The sequence below is a fragment of the Canis lupus genome, chromosome 30, assembly GCF_011100685.1.
Source record: "Canis lupus familiaris isolate Mischka breed German Shepherd chromosome 30, alternate assembly UU_Cfam_GSD_1.0, whole genome shotgun sequence".
Taxonomy (NCBI): domain Eukaryota; kingdom Metazoa; phylum Chordata; class Mammalia; order Carnivora; family Canidae; genus Canis; species Canis lupus.
The window spans coordinates 15,734,230-15,756,202 of NC_049251.1; the positions used below are offsets into that span (position 1 = coordinate 15,734,230).

At 39.9% G+C, this 21,973-nt stretch overlaps 1 protein-coding gene across 4 annotated transcripts in view; it reads left to right on the forward strand.

The window, feature by feature from the left end:
* Window positions 1-21,973, forward strand: part of GALK2 (galactokinase 2) — a 129,417-nt gene that overhangs the window by 81,729 nt on the left and 25,715 nt on the right. For all 4 annotated transcript variants that reach the window (XM_038580382.1, XM_038580384.1, XM_038580383.1 and 1 more), the window contains one exon: window positions 9,883-10,093. In XM_038580382.1, the coding sequence (XP_038436310.1) occupies window positions 9,883-10,093 (211 nt within the window). The remainder of the gene's footprint in view (window positions 1-9,882; window positions 10,094-21,973) is intronic.

Below are 21,973 nucleotides of genomic sequence, written 5' to 3' on the forward strand. Positions count from 1 at the left end.
TTCTGACTATAGCAGTATTCTAAATGAAGGTCTTTGGGAAGAGAGCAATTTGATTCCAAACTCAGGAGATAAATAAACCTATAAGTGTGCCCTGCAACCTCGAGGTATTTGGAAGCTATATGAACTTCACAGTTGAGTCTCCTAGGGCAGCACAGGGCAGAAGAAGATAGTTTATATCTGTGAAACATAGACCATGAATGAGGTAAGGGTGGAATAAGATAGCTGGAGGTGATATTGATGGGAAGTGACCATAACTGATTTTGTTTCCTCAACAAATGTGATGGTAGCCTCAACACCTGGTCCTCTCAGATGCACCATTTTTGTAGTGGGCCATCACTGGTCACTCTAAAAATATAGGCTTGATATAATGCTCCTGTGCCCAAAAGACTTTTACATGTGTGTAAAGGACACACAAACCAGAAGGGAGTCTTGGCCATTCTCTGTTCTACAGTTTTTTTTTTTTTTTTTTTTTTTTTATTTATTTATGATAGTCACAGAGAGAGAAAGAGAGGCAGAGACACAGGCAGAGAGAAGCAGGCTCCATGCACCGGGAGCCCGACGTGGGAATCGATCCTGGGTCTCCAGGATCGCGCCCTAGGCCAAAGGCAGGCGCCAAACCGCTGCGCCACCCAGGGATCCCTGTTCTACAGTTTAGAAGACCTTGGCTGATGAACCCTTAAATCTACTTAGGAAGTATTCATTGAATACCTATTATATGCCTAGAAGCATGAAGATATACAGAAGGATATAAGACCTAAGAATAGAGAGAGTAGAGTGGAGAGTTAAAAATAGAGGGTTGTGAAATAGGAAATGTTAGTTTGTGATCAGGTGATATGTAAGTTGGTGCTCCAAAAAGTGACACAGAAATGAAATGTTGTGGAGGATCCAGAAGGGTACATGGTATGACCAGAAAGGTGGAGAAAACAGGCTGGGAGCCGGGGAGTGGGTTCTGGCTTAGGAGCTGCACTATGCTTTCTCCTAGTTGAAATGATGGTTTAGAAATTTAAATCTGATCAGATAATTCCCCTGCTTGCCACCTTTCAAAACTTTTTTATTTCAACTTTTTTTTTTTATTGCCACCTTTTCAACTTTTTTATTTATAAAGAAAATAGTCCTTATCACTGCCTGGAGAGCCTTGCAAGATCTGTTGCCTGTGCACCTCATCCTTTAACTATCTTAGCTTCCCCTATTCCCATTACACTCCAGCCATAATGCTTGTTCCTACCCCAGGGACTTTGCACATGCCCAGAATGCTCTTCCCCTAGCTTTCTTTGAAGTCCAAGTTTAAATATCCCCCAGAGAAGACTTCCTTGACTTCCTTACTTCTAGATTAAGGTATATCTCCCTCATATTTCATAGCTCTTGAACTTCTCAGTTATGGAATTTATCACAATTGTTTAATATCTGTTTCCTCCTTTTCATTCAATTTTATCTGAGAGTCAGGGCTGCATCCATCTTGCTAACTCTTATATCTCTAATGTCTGGCATAGTGCTTAGGCTGAAATAGGCACAGGATAAACATTTGTTGAATAAATGAATGACTACTCCCCATGTTACCTGCCCTTTCATATTTATTTTGATCAATTTCACAATATTTTACAAGTGTATATTGGACTAGTTACTCTGGAGATATGTAGGTGTGGGCTTATCCCTTGGGACTGACTTGCCACTTCATCCTACTCCCACTCCCTGAAGTTGTGAAATTAGGGAGACTAGAGAGATGATGAGCCAGAAAAATAAAAGTTGGGTTTTTTTTTTTCTGGAAAATTTTGGCATTAACATAAAAAGTCATTTAAATGTTTAAAATTGGAATCTACTCATTTAGATAATTTCAAAAAAATTATTAAAAGAAATGTTTTAATATTAAGCTCTTAACAGTATCTGATCAGTGCATATATGAGAAGCAGTGCAGTAAGCTTTTCAGTAGCAAGGCTTCAGTGAACTGTTTTTTCCTTTAGGACAGGAAGAGCTTCCTCTTTCAGGAGATGGAAGAAATTAGTGCCTTATTTGTTTGAGGGCTTATTCGTGCTGACTTTACTTTGAGATTGATGAGTAAGTGTTGCTTTCCTGAGGAGACTTCAAGCATGTACAATGTTTTCAAAGTTTTATCACGAAATGAGATATCCTCTATGAGATCTCTGGGTGAACTCAAGCAAGTATGAGATGTGAAATAGGTTCATGTTGTGACTACTCTCTTCCTGAGATGCAAGGAGAGAGAAAAATGCAGTTGTGGTGCCAAATCTCCAGTAAAAGTTATCAGAATGAGGAAATGGTCTGAGAGTTAACTGGAAAAAAGGCATCTCTTTTGGAAGTAGTCGTGTCTGAAAACCTTAATGCACTGCAGAACCTCTTCAAGAACAAGAGTTGATAGCTCCATATGAGGCTTTGAGGTACTCTGCTCAGGGAAATTGGCATCTGAATTTTGCTTTTTGCTGCACACTCCTCCCAATTGGGCATACTCTAAGTTTGTCTCTCTTTTAAAATATGGAAAAAAGAAAAGTGAAAGACTTTATCAAGATGGGAAAATGTTTTCTAAATCATGTGGCTACCAATCACTAGAATCCAAGTGTATAATAAATAAAGATAAAAATAAGCTAAAGATAAAACTACTAATATGATCTTGATGTTAACCATACACTTTTGCCTAGGTGGGGCACCTGGGTGACTTAGTCAAGTGTCCGACTCTTGGTCTCAGCTCAAGTCTTGATCTCCAGGGTTGTGAGTTTAAAAATTGATTTAAAAATAAGTAAGTAAGTAAATAAACAAGGAAATATTAAAAAAAAGAATATACTTTTGCCTAGGAACATAGGCTGGAATTCTGCTAAGTATATTTTCCTTATAATATGGTTCTATTCTTTTATTTATATGTGAATGAATATAATATTTGTTTGGAAATGGTCTCTTAAGTTGAGAAATAAACCTCCCATGTAGGAGGTTAAGCATCTGCCTTCAGCTCACATCATGATCCCAGGGTCTTGGGATGGAGCCCCATATCAGGCTCCCTGCTCAGCAAGGGTCTGCTCCTCCCTCTCCCTCTGCCCGGCACACCCCCCCACTCCCCGCACATGTACTCTCTCTCTCTCAAATGAATAAATCTTAAAAACAAAAAAACAACAAAAAAAAAACCTCCCATAAAAAAGGTAAGGAACATTGTCTTAATCTGGACAAACTTTCTGTTTTCAGAAAGTAAAAATGAAGTGTCAGGGCAGAAATGACTAATCAGAATAGTTCTGAAAATGAGACAGATCAGATGGGGCTTTACATGGCAAAACTGTAATGAAGGACACTTATTTTTCCACTCCTCCTACCTCTCCAAGATCCTTTTATGAAACTGAGTATCTTTTATATCTACTTAACACAAGGAAGTATGGTGAACCCGTGAAGATGGTTTTTCTTTGTTTTGCTTTAATGTCGATAGTGTCATCTCTATCCTCAAGTTTCCCTCCTGTCCCTCTTTCTCTTTCTCTCTCCTCCTCCTATTCCAGTAGTTTCCAAAAACTAATTGATGAAGATTCATTGAAATTCAGAGTCTTATAGAGCCATTTGAACTAAAATTAAAAACGTTTCAAAGCAAACTCAGTAGAGATTTATAATTACTACTTACGTGATACTTTTAAGTGAAGCACATTTTTATGTTCTTAAATTAACAAAGTGGCCAAAAATCTTTAATGAGCACAATTTTTTCATACTTTACATACATTTAGTGGCTTAAACTTTTCCAGAAATGTTTTATGTTTATGAAAGAGAGTATCCCTTAATTATATTGAGGGATAAAATGTGTGATGCTGATAATGAGTATTATGGGAAGTCAAAAAGGGAAGAGAAATTATTCTATTGCTTTTGCATACCCTGAGCTCCTTGTGGCAACAAGTGAAGCAAAGAAGGAGAGAATTTCATGTGGTCCTTTGGCACTTCAAGGAAATTTTACAGTGTGATTCTTCATAGAGCCTGTTTGGTCAGGGCTGTCACTCGCCCAGTTTTCTTAGCTTCTGCCACTTAATGGTCAATATGGAATTTATTCTCTGTCTAGTGACAGAATGTGAGAAGTGGGCATAATGTCAGGGCTTTGGCAGTTCCCTTGAATTTCGGTGGAAAAAACCTAAATCCCTAGGAATGTGGCCAGTTTTGCTCAGCACCATTGATTCAGTAGAGCAAACCCTGCCTAGACTCTAGTGCGGAATATTCCCACTAGAGGGAATGGAGGGTCCACGCCACAGGGTGGGGGACACTTATGTTGGGGAATACGGTCCATATGTTTAGTGGGACCAGGTTATGGCAGCGCCTTCAGGGCTGCACTGAGGATCAACCAGGCTTGGTTCTGGAAGCAGTGGGTTGCTGCTAATGTTGTTAGAAAGGTATTTGGTGTATTAACCTGGCAGCAGGAATTTTTGCCTTGGTGGTGGAGAAGTGAGGATGGGATAAAAAGGGAAGAATATGAGAAAAACTGTGACTGAGCCTATATACGGGGCTGAGTATAAGGCTCTCTAGGACTGGGTTTCTGTCCTCCTTTGGGCATGAAGCTTTCACCAGCTACTCTCCCAACTCCAGTTAGGCTAAGTGTCCTTCTATGTGCTCTCACCACATCCTGTATTTTTCCATTATAGTAGTTTATCACAATTGGGTTAAGTTCTTCACAGTGTGATTCTTCTTGAATACCTGCCTCCTCTGGTCGACTGTGAGCTCTCTGTGGTCAGGAGCTGCATGTGCTCTTCACTGTTGGGTGCCGAAGGCCTGGACAGTGGTGTATGTTCAGCAAACTCTCATCGAGTGCAGGAATGTGAGAATGGAGGAAAAGTGTTGATTTGATAAGCTGCAGTTTCAAGCTTAAATGGTGGGGTGGAAAGCATGGTGCTGCCACTGGTAGGTTTACAGAAGGTTGGGTGGAAAGTGACTGGAAAATGAGGGGCGGTGACACCTCCCCGTTGCGTTTTCACATGGGTGGTTAGGAGTACATCTGAAGAAAAAAAAAATAAATAAATAAATAAATAAAATAAATAAATAAAAAAAGGAGTACATCTGAAGGCTGTCCCCTTGTAGCACGTGTATCTCTGGGCTTGGGGGAATGACCTTCAGATGTATTTATTTGGAGATAACAGTCAAAGCCAAGAGCTAAGTTCTGTTTGCTGAGGGAAAGAATGTGGCAAGAAAAGACCGGAAGGCCAGGGGTTAAACTTGGAAGGCGAAGTCAATTAGGGGAAAAATGAGTCATGGGAAGAAAGGTGCGAGGACCAGAGAAGTGAGAAAGAGACCAGGAAAATCCAGCTCTATCGAAGCAATAAAACAAGGAATTTGAAGAAGGTAGGCACTGAAGAGCACCAGAAGTCACTGACTTATTAAGGGCGAGAGGGCTGAGAGAACTCCAGTGGCTTCAGAAGTGGTTTGGGAGATAAGAAAAGACCATTGGGAGGCCTCATTCGGTGGTGAGAGTGGCTACTGAGGGCCTAGACTGTGGGCCACTGGTTGACAGTGAAAGAGTGGCAGAGATGGAGAGCAGTCTCATTAGGATTAAGGATTCCCAAGACGGCAGACACCTGTATATATTTGAAAGCATGGAAAAAAGTATCAGGGGAGTGAGAACTACCTAGAGGAGCAGGGGAATGTGGGGAGGGAAGGAAACTTGACTTTCACAGAAGTCCCTCTTCCAGGCCGGGTTACGTGCTAGGTATTTTTATTGTTCTCTTATTTAATCTTCACAGTAGCTTGTGAAGTAACCATTAAGTTTAAGTAGGCCATTTTATATCCTGGGAGTGGCAGGCCAAGGTAGGCTGTGACCTGTTGTAAGTAAGTGCAGGAGTCCTGGTCTGTCTTCAGCCCTGCTCTTTCCATTGTGCCCCTTGGGAATGAGGCGCGCATGAGATCCAGAGTATGATGTTTGGGGATGCCAGGAAGTGCTGAGGGTGCGGTGAGAACGGTAGTAGATCCATTCTGCACAGTTGTGCAGGTTTCTTCAGATTTATCCTATAGCCTGGAAACTGACATGGAGCGCAGACAGTGGGGATTACTAACGTCGGGGAAGGTCAACGTGGTAGTTTTCATGACGGTGATGAGTAGAACATATACTCGAAAGTCACCAGCCACTAAGGAATACTGGAGAACAGCTCTATGTAGTTGGAAGGGGGAAAGGAGGATATAAGCAAAAAATAAAAGCAGTCACGATAAAAGCAACTACATATGATCCCATTTATGTGACACTATATGTGTGTAGGTGTGCAGAAAGTTTGCATAAATATATAATAGTATGGTTATCAGAACAATGGTTGATGGTTATCTTGTTGGGGTAATTACAGATGATTTATTTTACTTTGTATTTTTTTGTACTTTGACCTGGTTTGAGCTTTTTTTTTTTTTTTTTTTTTGGTTTGAGCTTTTTGAAATTTTAAAAATAAGCATGTGATTTATATAAACAGAAACAAAAACAACATAGCAGCTTTTGTTGTGTGTACAACAGCTTGTTCGATGAATTGTTGTTTTTAGAGGTAACTCAGAGGAGGGATTAGACATTTTAGACTTTGCTGACCAGGTGAAGAAAAGACTTGGTACTTTTCCCATTGCTTTGGTAACACTGCTAAATGTGATGGGAAAGTCAAAGAGAGGTAGATTCTGACCGGCAGGCTCCTAAATTAGAGTGCATATCTTAGCACTCTCCTAGCACGTCCTCTGCCTGGAGCTCCAGCAGCTCTTCCAGACTGAAGAGCAGTCTGGCAGGATCTGAGCTCTGAGTTTGCATCTGAGACAACCTGGAAGTGGTAGGGAGCTAATATACTTGGAAGTAGCCCTCAAAGGATGATGGATAAGAGTTAGTGGGTAAATATCCCAGCTTCCTTGTTACAGAGGGCCCAGAAGACCCAGCCTCACCTGTCCATATCACTGCACCTTGAATTGGCTTTTCCTGTCCCACTCTCCACTCCTCTACTGGCATCTTGGAATCATCCTTCCCCCTAAATCCTTGCCTCAGGGTCTGCTTCTGAGAGACACCAACCTGAGACAGGATCCTAGCACTATTTATCTGCCTCTTTCTGAGACTATGGACAAAACACTTGTTGCCTGCCTTCTTGCCCATAGAGCATGGAACAGGTTCAGGAACCTCCCAGAGGTGGTATCTGATATGAATACTTAACACTTGCAGTGGTGAAAGAAAGTGGTGAATGTTGACAAAGAACTGCTTTCTCTTATTTCCCCACCCTGTTACAAGTGGGGAACTTAGTGATGAAATGACCCATAGCCCTGACTCATAGCCCTGCTTCATAAATGTGATGTAGGCCAATCACCAAGGCCTCAAGTGGCAAATTCCTTCATGAAGTTCTGTCTTTGAGTGACAGTGATCTTACCCACCCACTTCCCTCATCTGCAAGTCATCCTTCTATGTCCTGAGCCAGATTTCAGAGGGCTTAAGCAGCTTTCCTATTTTGTTCCCACAGTGCAGTGCACTGTTATTCAGCAGTTTATGGCCGTGCAGCTGTCATTGACAGCATGTGGTAGATTTCATCCTTAATTGAAATAACATACCAAATTGGCTATGTGGACCCCTCCACCTGGGCAGGTCCACATAGCCAAGAGCAGATGGGGATATTGCTGGAGTGAATTCGAACTTTTGTATGTTAGTACATCTCTGTGGAAGGAAAGCACACAGGGAGGCTGCGTTTGAAAAATAGCCTTGTAGGCAGCAGGCATCCATCCCAGACTTTCTTCTCTCACATCCCTGGCCCAGTTTCCTTGGATCAAGTGCCTGAGGCAGTGCGACTTGTTCAAGTGAGCACAGGGATGGAAACTTGAAGACTGTTGTTGACTAAAAGGTTCATAGGAAGAGCCCAGTCTCATCACTTGGGGGCCGTTCTTTGATGTTTTTCCTTTTCCTTCTTCTTTTTTTAGAGGGAACACATCTATCAAAGTATTTGTTTTTAAATCACTAGAATGTTCATTTCTTTTTTTAAATTAATTAATTTAAAAATATTTTATTTATTTATTCTTGAGAGACATAGAGAGAGAGAGAGGCAGAGACATAGGTAGAGGGGGAGCAGGCTCCTAGAGGGGAGCCCGATGTGGGACTCGATCCCAGAACTCCAGGATCACGCCGAAGGCAGACACTCAGCCGCTGAGCCACCCAGTCATCCCTAGAATGTTCATTTCTACCACAAGTCTTAGTTTGTGCTTAGAAATCCATTTGTAGGACCAGAATAGCAATTTGAACTAGTGTGAGCAGCACTACATTGGTATGGGCCATAACTTAACTGAGATTATGGCCTTGAAGAAGCCAGAAAGAGTTAGAGGACCAGGGTTCAATTTCCAGCTCTGTTTATTACTAGCCTTTGAGCAAGTCATTTATTCTTACTTCTTAAATAGAGTAATAATACCCATCTCACAAGGTTTGTGAAGCTTGAAAGAAATAAAAAGTACATTTTAAATCATACAGCAGTATATAGGTATTAATATACTTCTGTTTGCTTCGTTGTTTATTTCAGCAGGATTTGGATTTGTGTTTTAAGAGAGCATCATTCTAGATTATCAACTTCAGCTCTTTTTCTGTATAAAATCAATATATTGTTTTATGTATGTCTTTATAAGGTTTTTCAGATTATTTTTAGAACACATTAGAGTATAGAATTAGAATATATGAATCAATGAATTAAACAAACGAATGAATCTGTGGAGGTAATCAGTCTAGCGCTGCTCGTAAACACTAAGTATGCTGAGCCATCAAAGTCAGAAGAAAGGTTTTAGCTTTAGTCCTTGCTTTAAAAATGGTACCATGTTCTGGGAAATAATTGAACAGAAAAATATAATTCTTTTTTCTTTTTTCTCAGTTCTGCCTTAAAATCATTAACTCCTTTCAATGTATGAGCCAGAGTTTTAAAAAGAGGTTTAATGAATATAAGAACTGCCACTATTAATATTCTTCAGAAGTGAGTGGCCCTAACCAAAGTTCAATGATCTTTTGGTAAACCCTGCTTCCTGTCTAAAAGAAAGAAAATCAAATCATTAGCATAATAGCAGAGTAAATCAGATGCACATTTCCTTGAAGACTAGTTTTCCTTCTTTCATTTGTTTCTTTTTGCTGTTTGTCCTGTGTGCACCTGCCTCACACCAGGGATTGAATTTTATAGACCTCAGGATGAGAGATATCTTCACTGTTTTGATTGAGGGGATTAGCCAGTGCTTTGGGGAGAATGAGAGAAACATATTCCAGAATGAGGTTCCCATGCGTGGACCTGGTTACGCGTGGACCTGGTTTTGTTTGTACTTAACCACCTCCATCAGACTGAGGGATGCCCCAAGATACAGTTGGGAGCCAAACTCTTTTCTTGAGGGTGGAGAAACATACAGCTCTAGGTCTACCAGTGACCCAATGAAGTGGTTTTTCCTAAGGTCACCAATGAGGTTTTCATTTAAAATCTGGGACTTTACTCCAAATGCCCAGATACTTAAATTCATTAGCCATTTTCAAAGAGGCCTGTGGTAAACAGGAAATGCTCTAATGAAATCAGGGATACAGTGTCTACCTCAGGACCCAGGTCACATGAGAGTTGAGCAGTTTTCTGTAGACTTTATAGAGAGTGGTGTATTAGGGATGAACTGAATAGGGATAAAAGAACAAAAATCATTCAAAGCAATAGCCTGAGGGAAAGTGGTGACAGACCAAAAAAAAAAAAAAAAAAATCAGTGGGATATTAGGTTTTTTAAGGAAAAATATTTAACTAGCCTGTGAGTGTCACACAAGCATGTTTTAATTCCAAACATCTGAATCCAGTGTACATTTTCAAGCAATGATGGGAAATGTGGAGAGGTTGAATGGAAAAAAAGAAAACAGTTGAATTTGGCTAATTAAAATAGTACATATCAATTTCTGAAATGAAAGCTAACCATTATCTTGGTTTGAACTTGCAGCTCCTGGCTAAGTACAGAGGCTTGCAATGGGATAAAGTATTGCGACTAGAGGAGGTACAGGCCAAACTCGGGGTCAGTCTGGAAGAAATGCTTCAGATCACAGAGGATACCCTTCACCCTGAGCCCTATAGCCCTGAGGAGGTTTGCAGGTGTCTGGGAATTAGCCTGCAGGAGCTTCGAACCCAAATCCTGAGTCCAAACACTCAAGATGGTGAGTCTGCAGAAGAAAGTGAAGAACATGGGTTGTTCTCCTACTCATAGCTGTAAAGACTCCAGTTTCCCAATGAATTTTCCCAATGAATTTTTTTTCCCCAATGAATTTTGAAGCATACTTGAGGGTATTTGGAGAATATGTATGTTTTGGCAAACTTAATTATCTAGATTCTTGGCTTCATTAAATCCATTGATTTGTTCGTCAGCATGCACTTCCTGATCTCTGCTATAAGCCAGGTATCCTGGCTAGGCAAAGGTTGATAAAACATGGTTCCTGCCTTCGAGAAGGTCCTATTTCAAGAAATTTCTCTTTTTTTCCTCTGTGCATGTTTCTGATTATTATACTATGTACACAAAAAGGTCTAGGTTAGAGCCGTGCTTATAACTGCTGAGACACCCCCTGAAACACCAGAAAGTTCACTGCTTGGACTGAAACTTATTGCCCACTTTTAATGTGAAAGCCTTTTCTGTTTGCCTGCTGCTTTCAAGCAATTTTGTTTTCACACTGATAATATTGGATCCCTGAGATTGGATGTGCAGGATGGAGCCCTGGGGTGGCTTCTCTTCTCAGAAGTAAAGGTTGTCTACCTGTGGGCAGTCAACAGTGGGGAGCGGGGACATCTAGCTAAGATCCAGTTGTCTCTGGAGGTAGAGTGGGAGCTTGGGTCAGCCTCAGGGTACCATTTCCGTTCAGTGCATTGCCTATGCCGCTTAACATGAATGTTAACTTCCTACTCAGTCTGGCCTAATTCTGTGCTGTCTTGTCTCCCTTTTGAGTCCACCCATGCCCAACGGGACAGTGTTGTCTTGGCTGAACCATTCCACTTAGTAATTGCATCTTGGTCTTGCTTCTGGACTTTTAATCCTAAACATCACTGCTCTTTTCTGACTGGAGCTTTTCTGTTTTCCGAAATGTGGTTTCTATCTATCTTAAAAGTTCAATATAATTCTCATCTTTTCCATATCCTTCTCAATCCACAGCTTGTTCTCTCTGTATCCATGTTCCTTTTTCTTGGCATCTGCCTATCTTTCCAACCTCTCTCTTTTTTTAGCATTTAAAAAAATAAGCGAGTTTCCCAGAAAACCTTGGAAAACACAAAAAGATAATTTCCTTATCATAGTACCTGTATCGCTGGTTATGTACATATTGAATGTTTTCCTCCCAAAAAAATAATGATTTCATTGTTTTTTATAAAAACGAGGCGTGCTTAATCTTACCCCTTCATCTAAAATAACTTACCCACTGGCCTGCTTGCAATGCTTCCTATAATTTACTTATGTTTTGTTTGTATTTAGTAAATCTATGTTGAATGAATGAATCCATTTTGTAATTCTGTCATCCTCAAAGGGTTTCTTCCTCTTTTTGCTATTGGAATTAGTAAGTTAAAACAAACAAACAAACAAACAAGAAACTATGAGTGTAAGTCAGTCTGTGGGGCTCTAGAATCTTCTAGATATATATCACTTGATTTACTTTTGGAATCTAGCAATCTAACTTCAGCCAAATTTCCAGCTGAATTCTCTTGGCACTCAGCTTTAACGTTAGGGATCAAGATCCTATTGTATCTTTGCCTTGTTCCTTTTGAGTTTGTGCTTGATTGGTCTAAGACCTTAAGCAAATGTTTCTTTTAACCCTTTAGAAGATGAGATTCTTACTAAATGTGCTGCTGCACTTAGGTTGTGTGAATGGGCGAAGAGTTGACATGTGTCCCCAGCAGAGGACTGTGGAGGATGCCTCTCTACCCTTTATTCCAGCTGCATACATTTTAACATACTTAGTTTTGACTACAACTAATTTTTCTCATCAGGGTTATCATGTCTTTCTCAAAGCGACGTGGAATCCAATGTTCTCTTTCTGCCAAAATTGCTTTCTTTACCTGGACATGAGTGTGAGTTGGGAGATACTGACTGTGAGGTGAGAGTGTAGGGAGAGATGTTTACAATCAAACTGTGGCTGGCAGCCTTTGCTAAGGGTACATTTGCCAGAGGCCCATGTACAATTGTTGTTTTCTCTTTCCAAATTTCTAATAATTAGATTTGGAAATGCTCAGAGGCCATTAAAATTAAACACACAAAGGAAAATCCTCAAATCCTTTAGACATTGTTTAGAATGGCTTTAGACAGTCCTTCACTAGAAACTGGCTAGGAATATTTTAAGTACTATTTGTCAGGCCTTGCCCCCAGGTAGGAATAGTCTAAGGGTACAATGCGTTGTATGGGTTTCCAGAGGCTTGGGGGCCAGGCTGATTTGAGCAGGGGTGTTTCTTAAGGTGTGAACCAAGAGGAAAAGATGAAGCCATGGTCAGAACTAGGAGAGGTGGGCACATATAGCTGGCACAGGGGTGGTCTTGCTGCTCAGATGCACTGTGCTGGGCTGGACAAGAATCTCATTGCTTAGATTAGTAACTGCCTGTGCCCAACCATATGCTGACAAACTGCTGGCCAGTTGCTGACTAATTTGTTTGGATCCTGTGATTTCCAAAGTCGTGAGCAATAATCAGGCTTTTGAGCAAGCACAGGGCAGTGACATGGACTGCTTGTTAGAAGACAGATCTAGAATAAATAAAAAGCAACAAAAAAACTTCTTGTTTGCTTTATGGTTTACATATTATTATTCATTCACATCATATAGTTTGAGTTTCACAACTCTGAGTCATATGGTTATACTTTCCTAGGTGAAGAAAATAAGGTCAGAGAGTTACATGATTTGTCAAGATTTACAGATAGTAACTGCTAAAGCTACATCCCAAACCCTAGTCTTCTGATTTAATCCAATTCTCTTTCTGCTATTCATTTTTTTCTTAGCATATTAACAAGCTGGCCTTAGCAACCCTGCGCCTAGTCAGTATTGAATTTGATTTTGCTTGGCTCTGATTTTTTTCTTGAAACTAAAGACAGCTGATGAAGATAGGTTATTTGTGGTTAAAGGGTTTCTTTTTGGCTCTTTCCCATTCTTGTCCTCTGATCTTAGAAGCGTTAAATAGTGTGGCATCCAGTAGCTTGCTTTATTTAAGGAGCAAACTCAACTTAGCCAGAACATACATGAGCTGTTGTGTTATAGAGGAGCTATAAGAAGTGCTGTGGAATTTCTCATTTGATAAAGGTGCAGTCCTCCTAGATTATCTCAGTCAGGCTTAAAAAAGTAGTTTGTTTTTATGTGATAGAAAAATATAAAGGTACTTTATAAAATAAAAATAGTTGGTCAGTAATTTCATTTTCTAATTAAGTGTTCACAGGTATTAAAGAAATTGATTTAAAAACAGCTTGTAAGATATCAGGCACTAAATTCTATGACCTCAACGCGTTTAATTGTTCTTGTAAGAATTTTGGAAGAAAAGTTTTCTATGAAGAGCCTAGAAGAAGCTCCAAACCCCAAAGGAAACTATAGACCTTTCTAGAGTTTACAGATATTGGTTGATAAGAAATCCTTAAAATCTGATGATGGACTTCTAATAATGCCAAATAAAATGAATCTTTCAGTTTTGTTTGTTGTTTTCATTTTACAATATAATAGACTCTTATGAAACAAAGTGTAAAAGGAAAAATCAAGTAACTATTTTTGTTATGTGCAAAAGATAGGCTTTAAGTTGTTTTAGAAGTCAAGTGTGGGGAAAATTAGCTTTCACTTAGTACTTTTTCCTTTCCCTCTCTACCTAGTCTCTCAGTTCCTGTTGACTTCTCAGCTATCTAGCCACAGAGGGCAGGATCATGCCAAGAATAAAGGTTTTTTATTTTCCTAGAAAATAAAACTTTCATCTCTGATCACTTGGGGATAATGCTTCCTTTGTGGGTTTTCCTCTTCTTTCAACTCTGTGCATTATATACCCCTATTTGTTGGCTTACCTTTCCCTTTCCAAATATTTAAGGACCTAAACAGGAATGTGAACATGCCTTATTAAGCATGATTTTAAAGACATGGCATCTTAAAACTCTAAACTTATTTAGTATCCGTGTGTTGGAATCATGCCAGTGATACTTGTGTCCTGGCCAGTGCCTATACCACTGATGGGTAGGCTAGAGCTCAGAACCTCCCCCTCCCACAAGGCTAATAATAGTTCTTGAGCCACCCTGGAGCCACAAAAGCATTCTGGAATTTTCATCCCCTTGTGTGAGAGTTTTAAAAGAGCTAAAATGAGACAGATTCTAAAGGTACATTTTGAGGAGGAGTTGCCCCTGCAGCAGTCTTAAATACATTTGGCCATCTTGAACTGAGATAGGCCCAGAATGAACCTATGAGCATTACCACCTCTTAATACTCTCTACCTTCAAACCCTTGAGTCCACCAAGTTTCTCGAGTTAATGTCAGGAGAGGACATGGTGTGGTAGAGAGTTAGACCAGTGAGACTAAACATTTACCTGTGTCAGACACTCTGATCCTCTTTGTTGAAGATGAGCATTTTCCTCTGTCTAGGAAGGTCATCCTTGTATATCAAAACCTTAGCTTCAGGAAGACCATACATGGTATAGGGAAGGAGGAAGGGGGCATCTACCTTCCTGACAACTGCAGCCCCATAGATCCTGGTAACCTATAGCTATGAAAGTAAGCTGGAAACAACTTCTCCAGCTTCATATGAAACTCACAGACAGTAGTTATTGTAATAGCATTTCCCATAAATAAACCCTGAAAGAGTCACAGCAACTACATATGAGCCACAAGGCACCACCTTCCCCTAGGATTTGTATCCTTGCAAAAGGGTCCCTGTTTTGTTTACCTCCATATTCCCACAATGCCTAGCAAATATTGCTGCATGAATAGATGAGTTAAATTAATTTTCTTCTATCCATATGGAGAAGTAATGGGTAGGAGGGCAATTCAAGAAAGCACTCAAAGTCTCAGTAAAGGATGGTAATATTTAGCTTTAAAAAAAATCTGTTCATCCTAAATTAATAGCAAGAATGGTATTAACAACATCTAACATTGACTACTTACTATTTTCTAAGCACTTACAGTATTCTGATACCTTTTAAAACATTTGCTATACTTGTCCTCATGTTTAGAGGATCTGCATGAAATAGTCCTTTTCCAGGCTGTAAACACATTCAGACACACACACACAGATACTGATGCATTCACAGTTCCTTTACACTGCCTTCTCCACCCTCCTAATCTATTCATACTATTGAGATATGACAGTCAAACTCCTCAAATTAGGCAGCTCGTGGGGAATAAAGAACTTTTTGGTAAATGCTCTTTTTGTTTGAAATTTTCTTTAAAAGAGAAAGGCAGGGATCCCTGGGTGGCTCAGCAGTTTAGCACCTGCCTTCAGCCCAGGGCGTGTCCTGGAGTCCTGGGATTGAGTCCGTATCAGGCTCCCTGCATGGAGCCTGCTCTCCCTCTGCCTATGTCTCTGCCTCTCTTTTTCTCTGTCTCTCATGAATAAATAAGTAAAATATTTTTTTTAAAAAAAGAAAAAGGCAAATGCATTTTCTGTTACAATAATAATTAGGCTTGTGTTTACTGACGTAACTGCTAATAATGTTGACTATTCCTTTTTCATTCTATAAACAAAGAGTGATACCAATGTTTTGCAGCCAATAGAACATTCTGTCTTGTATCTCAATGTTTTTGACAGTAGTCTTTGAATTCACACATGGACTTTTCTTAAAACATTTGAAATCTATGTAAGTGAAATATAGCACAGGCTACATAGATTTAGTTTAGAGGAGCATAAAGAATAAAGACTGGCTTTCAGAAGATTTTGCTGCTAAGAACATCCCATAAGGTTCCAATATTTTGCTGTTTTACAGATGAGGAAGCTGAGGCATAGAATGATTAAATAACTTACCCAAGCAGCAGTCTTGGGATTCAAACCCACGCAATGACTCCAGAGCCTTCCCTCTACTTAAGCCCTCCCTCTTACCCACTCATGTGGGGCTGTGTTGGGCTTTTATCAGAGAAAGGGATTTATTTATTTATTTATTTATTTATTTATTTATTTATTTATTTATGAAAGGGATTTATTATTTAGATTTGACCACATGCAATTGTGTAAGCTGTTGCAACACTATAAGTCTCTATCTTGACATTCGGTGCTGGAGCCTGAAGTCAATGGGAGAGACAGTCAGGCAGTGATGATGGATGTGAAGTGGGCGGGGGGGGGGGGGGGTTGCAGCAAGGATAAGCAGGAACTCATGAGGATGGACAGGAACGGGAGTCAAACTCTCACCACCTCTAGGCCTGCAACTTTGATGATACTGGTGTCCTGCAGGGGCAGCTAAAAATGTCGCTGGCCCAAGAGTCAGAGAAGCTGAAAGAAGGGCCGGGGGATCGGGGCAGGGGGTGGTGCTATGGACGGAGCTGCTGCTCCATGCCAGTAAAGTGAGCTGGTGGATAAGTGATGAGGTACATGAGTGGCAGTGGCACCTAGTGCCCCTGCTTAGACCATTGAAGCATTAAAAAAATGCCTTTCATCTTTCCTAATATATTTTTTTATTTGCTTGTTTCTTCTATAACTACCTGGTTTCCTGGCCCTGCCAGCTACCTTCTTCACCCCAGCTGCCTCCTTGGCCTTGGCATTGCTGGTGCCCCTGGGCTGCTTAGCCCTGACCACTTGCTACCTTGGTCCCAGCCCTGCCAGCCTTCTTGGCCCTGACCTTGTAGTTCCTAGCTACTTCCTCAGCCCATATGCCTTTTTGACTCCGGTTTTGCTGGCTGTGCCATTCTTGGCTGCCTCAAGGGATGAGAAAGAGAGGAAAGGAAAAAGAATTTCTAAACTTTTAAGTATGTGTTTTTCTTAAGTCTAGGATACGTGACTTGACATTATTCAGTGTTCCTTTTGCTTGAAATTATCATGGATGTATCTCTACCTTCTGAGAGGTAAAATCATCAGAAGGTCAACCATGAATTTATTAGACACTTTGTTTTAAGTAGAATGAGGCTTTTGTGGATAGGAGGACGGCTGACGTCTCAGTGTATTCCGTGTTGCCCCTCTACTGGTTTGAATTAGGAAAACACCTTCTATAGCCTTCATCTACCTAAGAGGACAGACTCTTACTGCTCCTCTTTTACTTTTTTGCTTTCATTGTCACAGTTTTAAGTATCCATGTAAGTAAATATTTTCCTTGTATACAAAGCTGCTTTCCTTATAGTTAAATCTGTTTGTTTTGGTCAATGTGATGATCTCCTACATTGATGTGTTCAATCTGATTATGTGTCAGTAACAAACAAGTTCAAAGTCTCAGTGGCTTGACCCCTGAAAAATATGCCTACTCTGCATATTCAACGCAGGGCAGCAGAGGGGTTTGTTCATCTGAGACATACAGGAACCCAGGCTTGTGGAGCAGGGGGTCCCTATCTCAATATATTTGTCCATAATTCCTGTGACCAGAAGAGGGAAATTGCTAATCACCCATTGACTTTTAACATTCACCAGAGAGTGAATGTTAAATTCTCATTTTGTTGGCTCAAGCAAGTCATGTGGATGTGAAGAACTTCAAAGGAGGTGGGCAAGTGTGTAGTCTGTTTTAACATGTGTAAGGAACACTGGCAACATTTTGGAAACAACCCTAATGACAACCACACTTCCCAAGATGTACTATGTAGCTACGAGTCTCATCCTTTCAAATCTAAGTGTATCAAATCTAAGTGATGAGAACCAATTTACTTTCTCATGTAAAATTATGAAGCTGGCATTTCTCTCCAGACATCTGGGACAATGAATATTTTCTTCACCAAATTCCAAGTATTTTCACTTAAATATTAGGCATACTGTGATCTCTTTTTATGTTGCACATTTCTCTCATGCTGGCATTTTATCCTTCGGGCATGGTCCAGGAAAACATCTCTAGTTTGATATTAGTTGTTCACTTCCTATGCCTTTGTTATTTTTCAAAGTACCCAGCTTCAAGTGGAAAAAGTTCCTAATAACTTTTAAATTAGAAAATGTATACGTTCTTCCTACCCACATGAGTTTGTGTCGAGTTTCTTTCCACATGAGTCAGGAGAAGTAAGTAGGTATGGATGTAGAGACTTTGAGCAGGTTATTGCCAAATTTTATTTATTTATTTTTTTAAAATATTTTATTTATTTATTCATGAGAGACAGAGAGAGAGAGAGAGAGAGAGAGAGACAGAGACAGAGAGAGAAAGAGAGAGAGGCAGAGACACAGGCAGAGGGAGAAACAGGCTCCATGCAGGAGCCCAACGTGGGACTCGATCCCGGGTCTCCAGGATCACGCCCTGGGCTGAAGGAAGCACTAAACCGCTGAGCCACCCGGGCTGTCCTTATTGACAAATTTTAATAGTAATGGCAACAAAATAATGATCCATTGTATCTGTATAGACATTCGCAGTTTTAGCCCCATGAGATCTTGATAGATTGTCATTCATGCTTCAGATTTCCTGACGAAAACATGACACAACACCACGTTACATTCAAAGGCAGAGGTATTGCATAGCTTTAAAAATCTTTTTATTTATTTATTTATTTACTTACTTACTTACTTATTTAATTAAAATTTAAATTCAATTTGCCGACATGTAGTATAATGCCCAGTGCTCATCCCATCAAGTGCCCTCCTTAGTGACTATCACCCAGTTACTCCATCCTCCCCCCACCTCCCCTTATGCGACACTTTGTTTCACTTATAATCCCTTTCACTATTTCTTATATTCCCTGTATGAGTGAAACCATATGATGATTGTCCTTCTCCGATTGACTTACTTCACTCAGCATAATACCCTCCAGTTCCATCCATGTCGAAGCAATTGGTGGGTATTTGTCGTTTCTAATGGCTGAGGAATATTCCATTGTATACATAGACCACATCTTCTTTATCCATTCATCTTTCGATGGACACCGAGGCTCCTTCCACGGTCTGACTATTGCAGACATTGCTGCTATAAACATTGGGGTGCAGATGTCCCCTGTTTCACTGCATCTGTATCTTTGGGGTAAATCCCCAGTAGTGCAATTGCTGGGTCATAGGGCAGATCTATTTGTAACTCTATGAGGAACTTCCACACAGTTTTCCAGAGTGGCTGCACCAGTTCACATTCCCACCAACAGTGCAAGAGGGTTCCCCTTTCTCTACATCCTCCCCAACATTTGTTGTTTCCTGTCTTGTTAATTTTCCCCATTCTCACTGGTGTGAGGTGGTATCTCATTGTGGTTTTGATTTGTATTTCCCTGATGGCAAGTGATGTGGAGCATTTTTTCATGTCCTTGTTGGCCATATGTATGTCTTCTTTGGAGAAATGTCAGTTCATGTCTTCTGCCCATTTCATGACTGGATTATTTGTTTCTTGGGTGCTGAGTTTGGTATGTTCTTTATAGCTCTTGGATACTAGCCCTTTATCTGGTATGTCATTTGCAAATATATTCTCCCATTCTGTAGGTCGTCTTTTAGTTTTGTTGACTCTTTCTTTTGCTGCGCAGAAGCTTTTTTTCTTGATGAAGTCTCAATAGTTCATTCTTGCTTTCATTTCTCTTGCCTTCATAGATGTATCTTGCAAGAAGTTGCTGTGGCCAAGTTCAAAAAGGGTGTTGCCTGTGTTCTCCTGTAGGAGTTTGATGGATTCTTGTCTCACATTTAGATCTTTCATCCATTTTTAGTTTATTTTTGTGTATGGTGTAAGAGAATGGTCTAGTTTCATTCTTCTGCACGTGGCTGTCCAATTTTCATAGCACCACTTATTGATGAGAGACTGTCCTGTTTCTAGTGTATATTCTTTCCTACTTTGTTGAATGTTAGTTGACCACAGAGTTGAGGGTCCATTTCTGGGTTTTCTATTCATTCCACTGATCTATGTGTCTATTTTTGTGTCAGTACCACACTGCCTTGATGATCACAGCTTTGTAATACAGCTTGAAATCTGGCAATATGATGCCCCCAGCATTGGTTTTCTTTTTCATTATTCCTTTGGCTATTCAGGGTCTTTTCTGATTCCATATGAATCTTAAGATTATTTGTTCCAACTCTCTGAAGAAAGTCCCTGGTATTTTGATAGGGATTGCATTTAATGTGTAAATTGCCCTGGGTAGCATAGTCATTTTCAAAATATTAATTCTTCCAATCCATGAGCATGGAATGTTTTTCCATCTCTTTGTGTCTTCTTCAATTTCTTTCAGAAGTGTTCTGTAGTTTTTAGGGTATAGATACTGTACCTCTTTGGTTAGGTTTATTCCTAGGTATCTATTCTTTTTTTTTTTTAATTTTTATTTATTTGTGATAGTCACAGAGAGAGAGAGAGAATGAGGCAGAGACACAGGCAGAGGGAGAAGCAGGCTCCATGCACCGGGAGCCCGACGTGGGATTCGATCCCGGGTCTCCAGGATCGCGCCCTGGGCCAAAGGCAGGCGCCAAACCGCTGCGCCACCCAGGGATCCCTATTCCTAGGTATCTTATACTTTTGGGTGCAATTGTAAATGGGATTGACTCCTTAATTTCTCTTTCTTCAGTCTCATTGTTAGTGTATAGAAATGCCACTGATTTCTGTGCATTGATTTTGTATCCTGCCACATTGCTGAATTGCTGTATAAGTTCTAGGAGTCTTGGGTTTTCTATATATAGTATCATGTCATCTGTGAAGAGGGAGAGTTTGACTTCTTTGCCAATTTGAATGCCTTTTATTTCTTTTTGTTGTCTGATTGCTGAGGCTAGGACTTCTAGTACTATGTTGAATAACAGTGGTGATAGTGGACATCCCTCTCATGGTCCTGATCTTAGGGGAAAGGGTCTCAGTTTTCCCCACTGAGAATGGTATTTTCTGTGGGTTTTTCATAGATGACTTTTAAGATACTGAGGAATGTTTCCTCTATTCTTGGACTCTGAAGAGTTTTGATCAGGAATAGATGCTATATTTTGTCAAATGCTTTCTCTGCATCTATTGAGAGGATCATAAGGTTCTTATTTTTTCTATTATTGATGTGATCTATCATGTTGATTGTTTTATGAATGTTGAACTACCTTTGCATCCTGGGGATAAATCCCACTTGATCATGGTGAATAATCCTCTTAATGTACTATTGGATCTTGTTGACTAGTATCTTGGTGACAATTTTGCATCCATATTCATCAGGGATATTGGTCTATAATTTTCCTTTTTCGTGGGGGTTTTTGGTTTTGGAATCAAGGTAATGCTGGCCTCATAAAATGAGTTTGGAAATATTCCCTCCCTTTCTATCCTTTGAAGCAGCTTTAGTAGAATAGGTATTATTTCTTTTCTAAATGTTTCTTAGAATTCCCCTGGGAAGCCATCTGGCCTTGGACTTTTGTGTCTTGGGAGGTTTTTGATGACTGCTTCAATTTCCTTGTTGGTTATTGGCCTGTTCAGGTTTTCTATTTCTTCCTGTTCCAGTTTTGGTAATCTGTGGGTTTCCAGAAATGCATCCATTTCTTCTAAATTGCCTAATTTGTTGGTATATATCTGCTTATAATATGTTTTTAGAATCACTTGTATTTCCTTGGTATTGGTGGTGATCTCTTTCGTTTGTGATTTTATTAATTTGAATCTTTTTTTTCTTAATAAGGCTGGCTAGGGGTTTATCTATCTTATTAATACTTTCAAAGGATCAGCTCCTGATTTTGTTGATCTGTTCTACAGTTATTCTGGTCTCTATTTCACTGAGTTCTGCTCGAATCTTTATTATCTGTCTTATTCTGCTTGGTGTAGGCTTTACTTGCTGTTCTTTTTCCAATTGCTTTAGGTGCGAGGTTAATTTGTGTATTTGAGTTTTTTTCCATTTTTTTGAGGGAAGCCTGTATTGCGATGTATTTCTTTTAGGACTGCTATTGCTATATCCCAAAGATTTTGCATGGTTGTATTTTCATTTTCATTAGTTTCCATGAATCTTTTTAATTCTTCTCTAATCTCCTGGTTGACCCATTCATCTTTTAATAGGATGCTCTTTAACCTCCATGTGTTTGAGTTTCTTCCA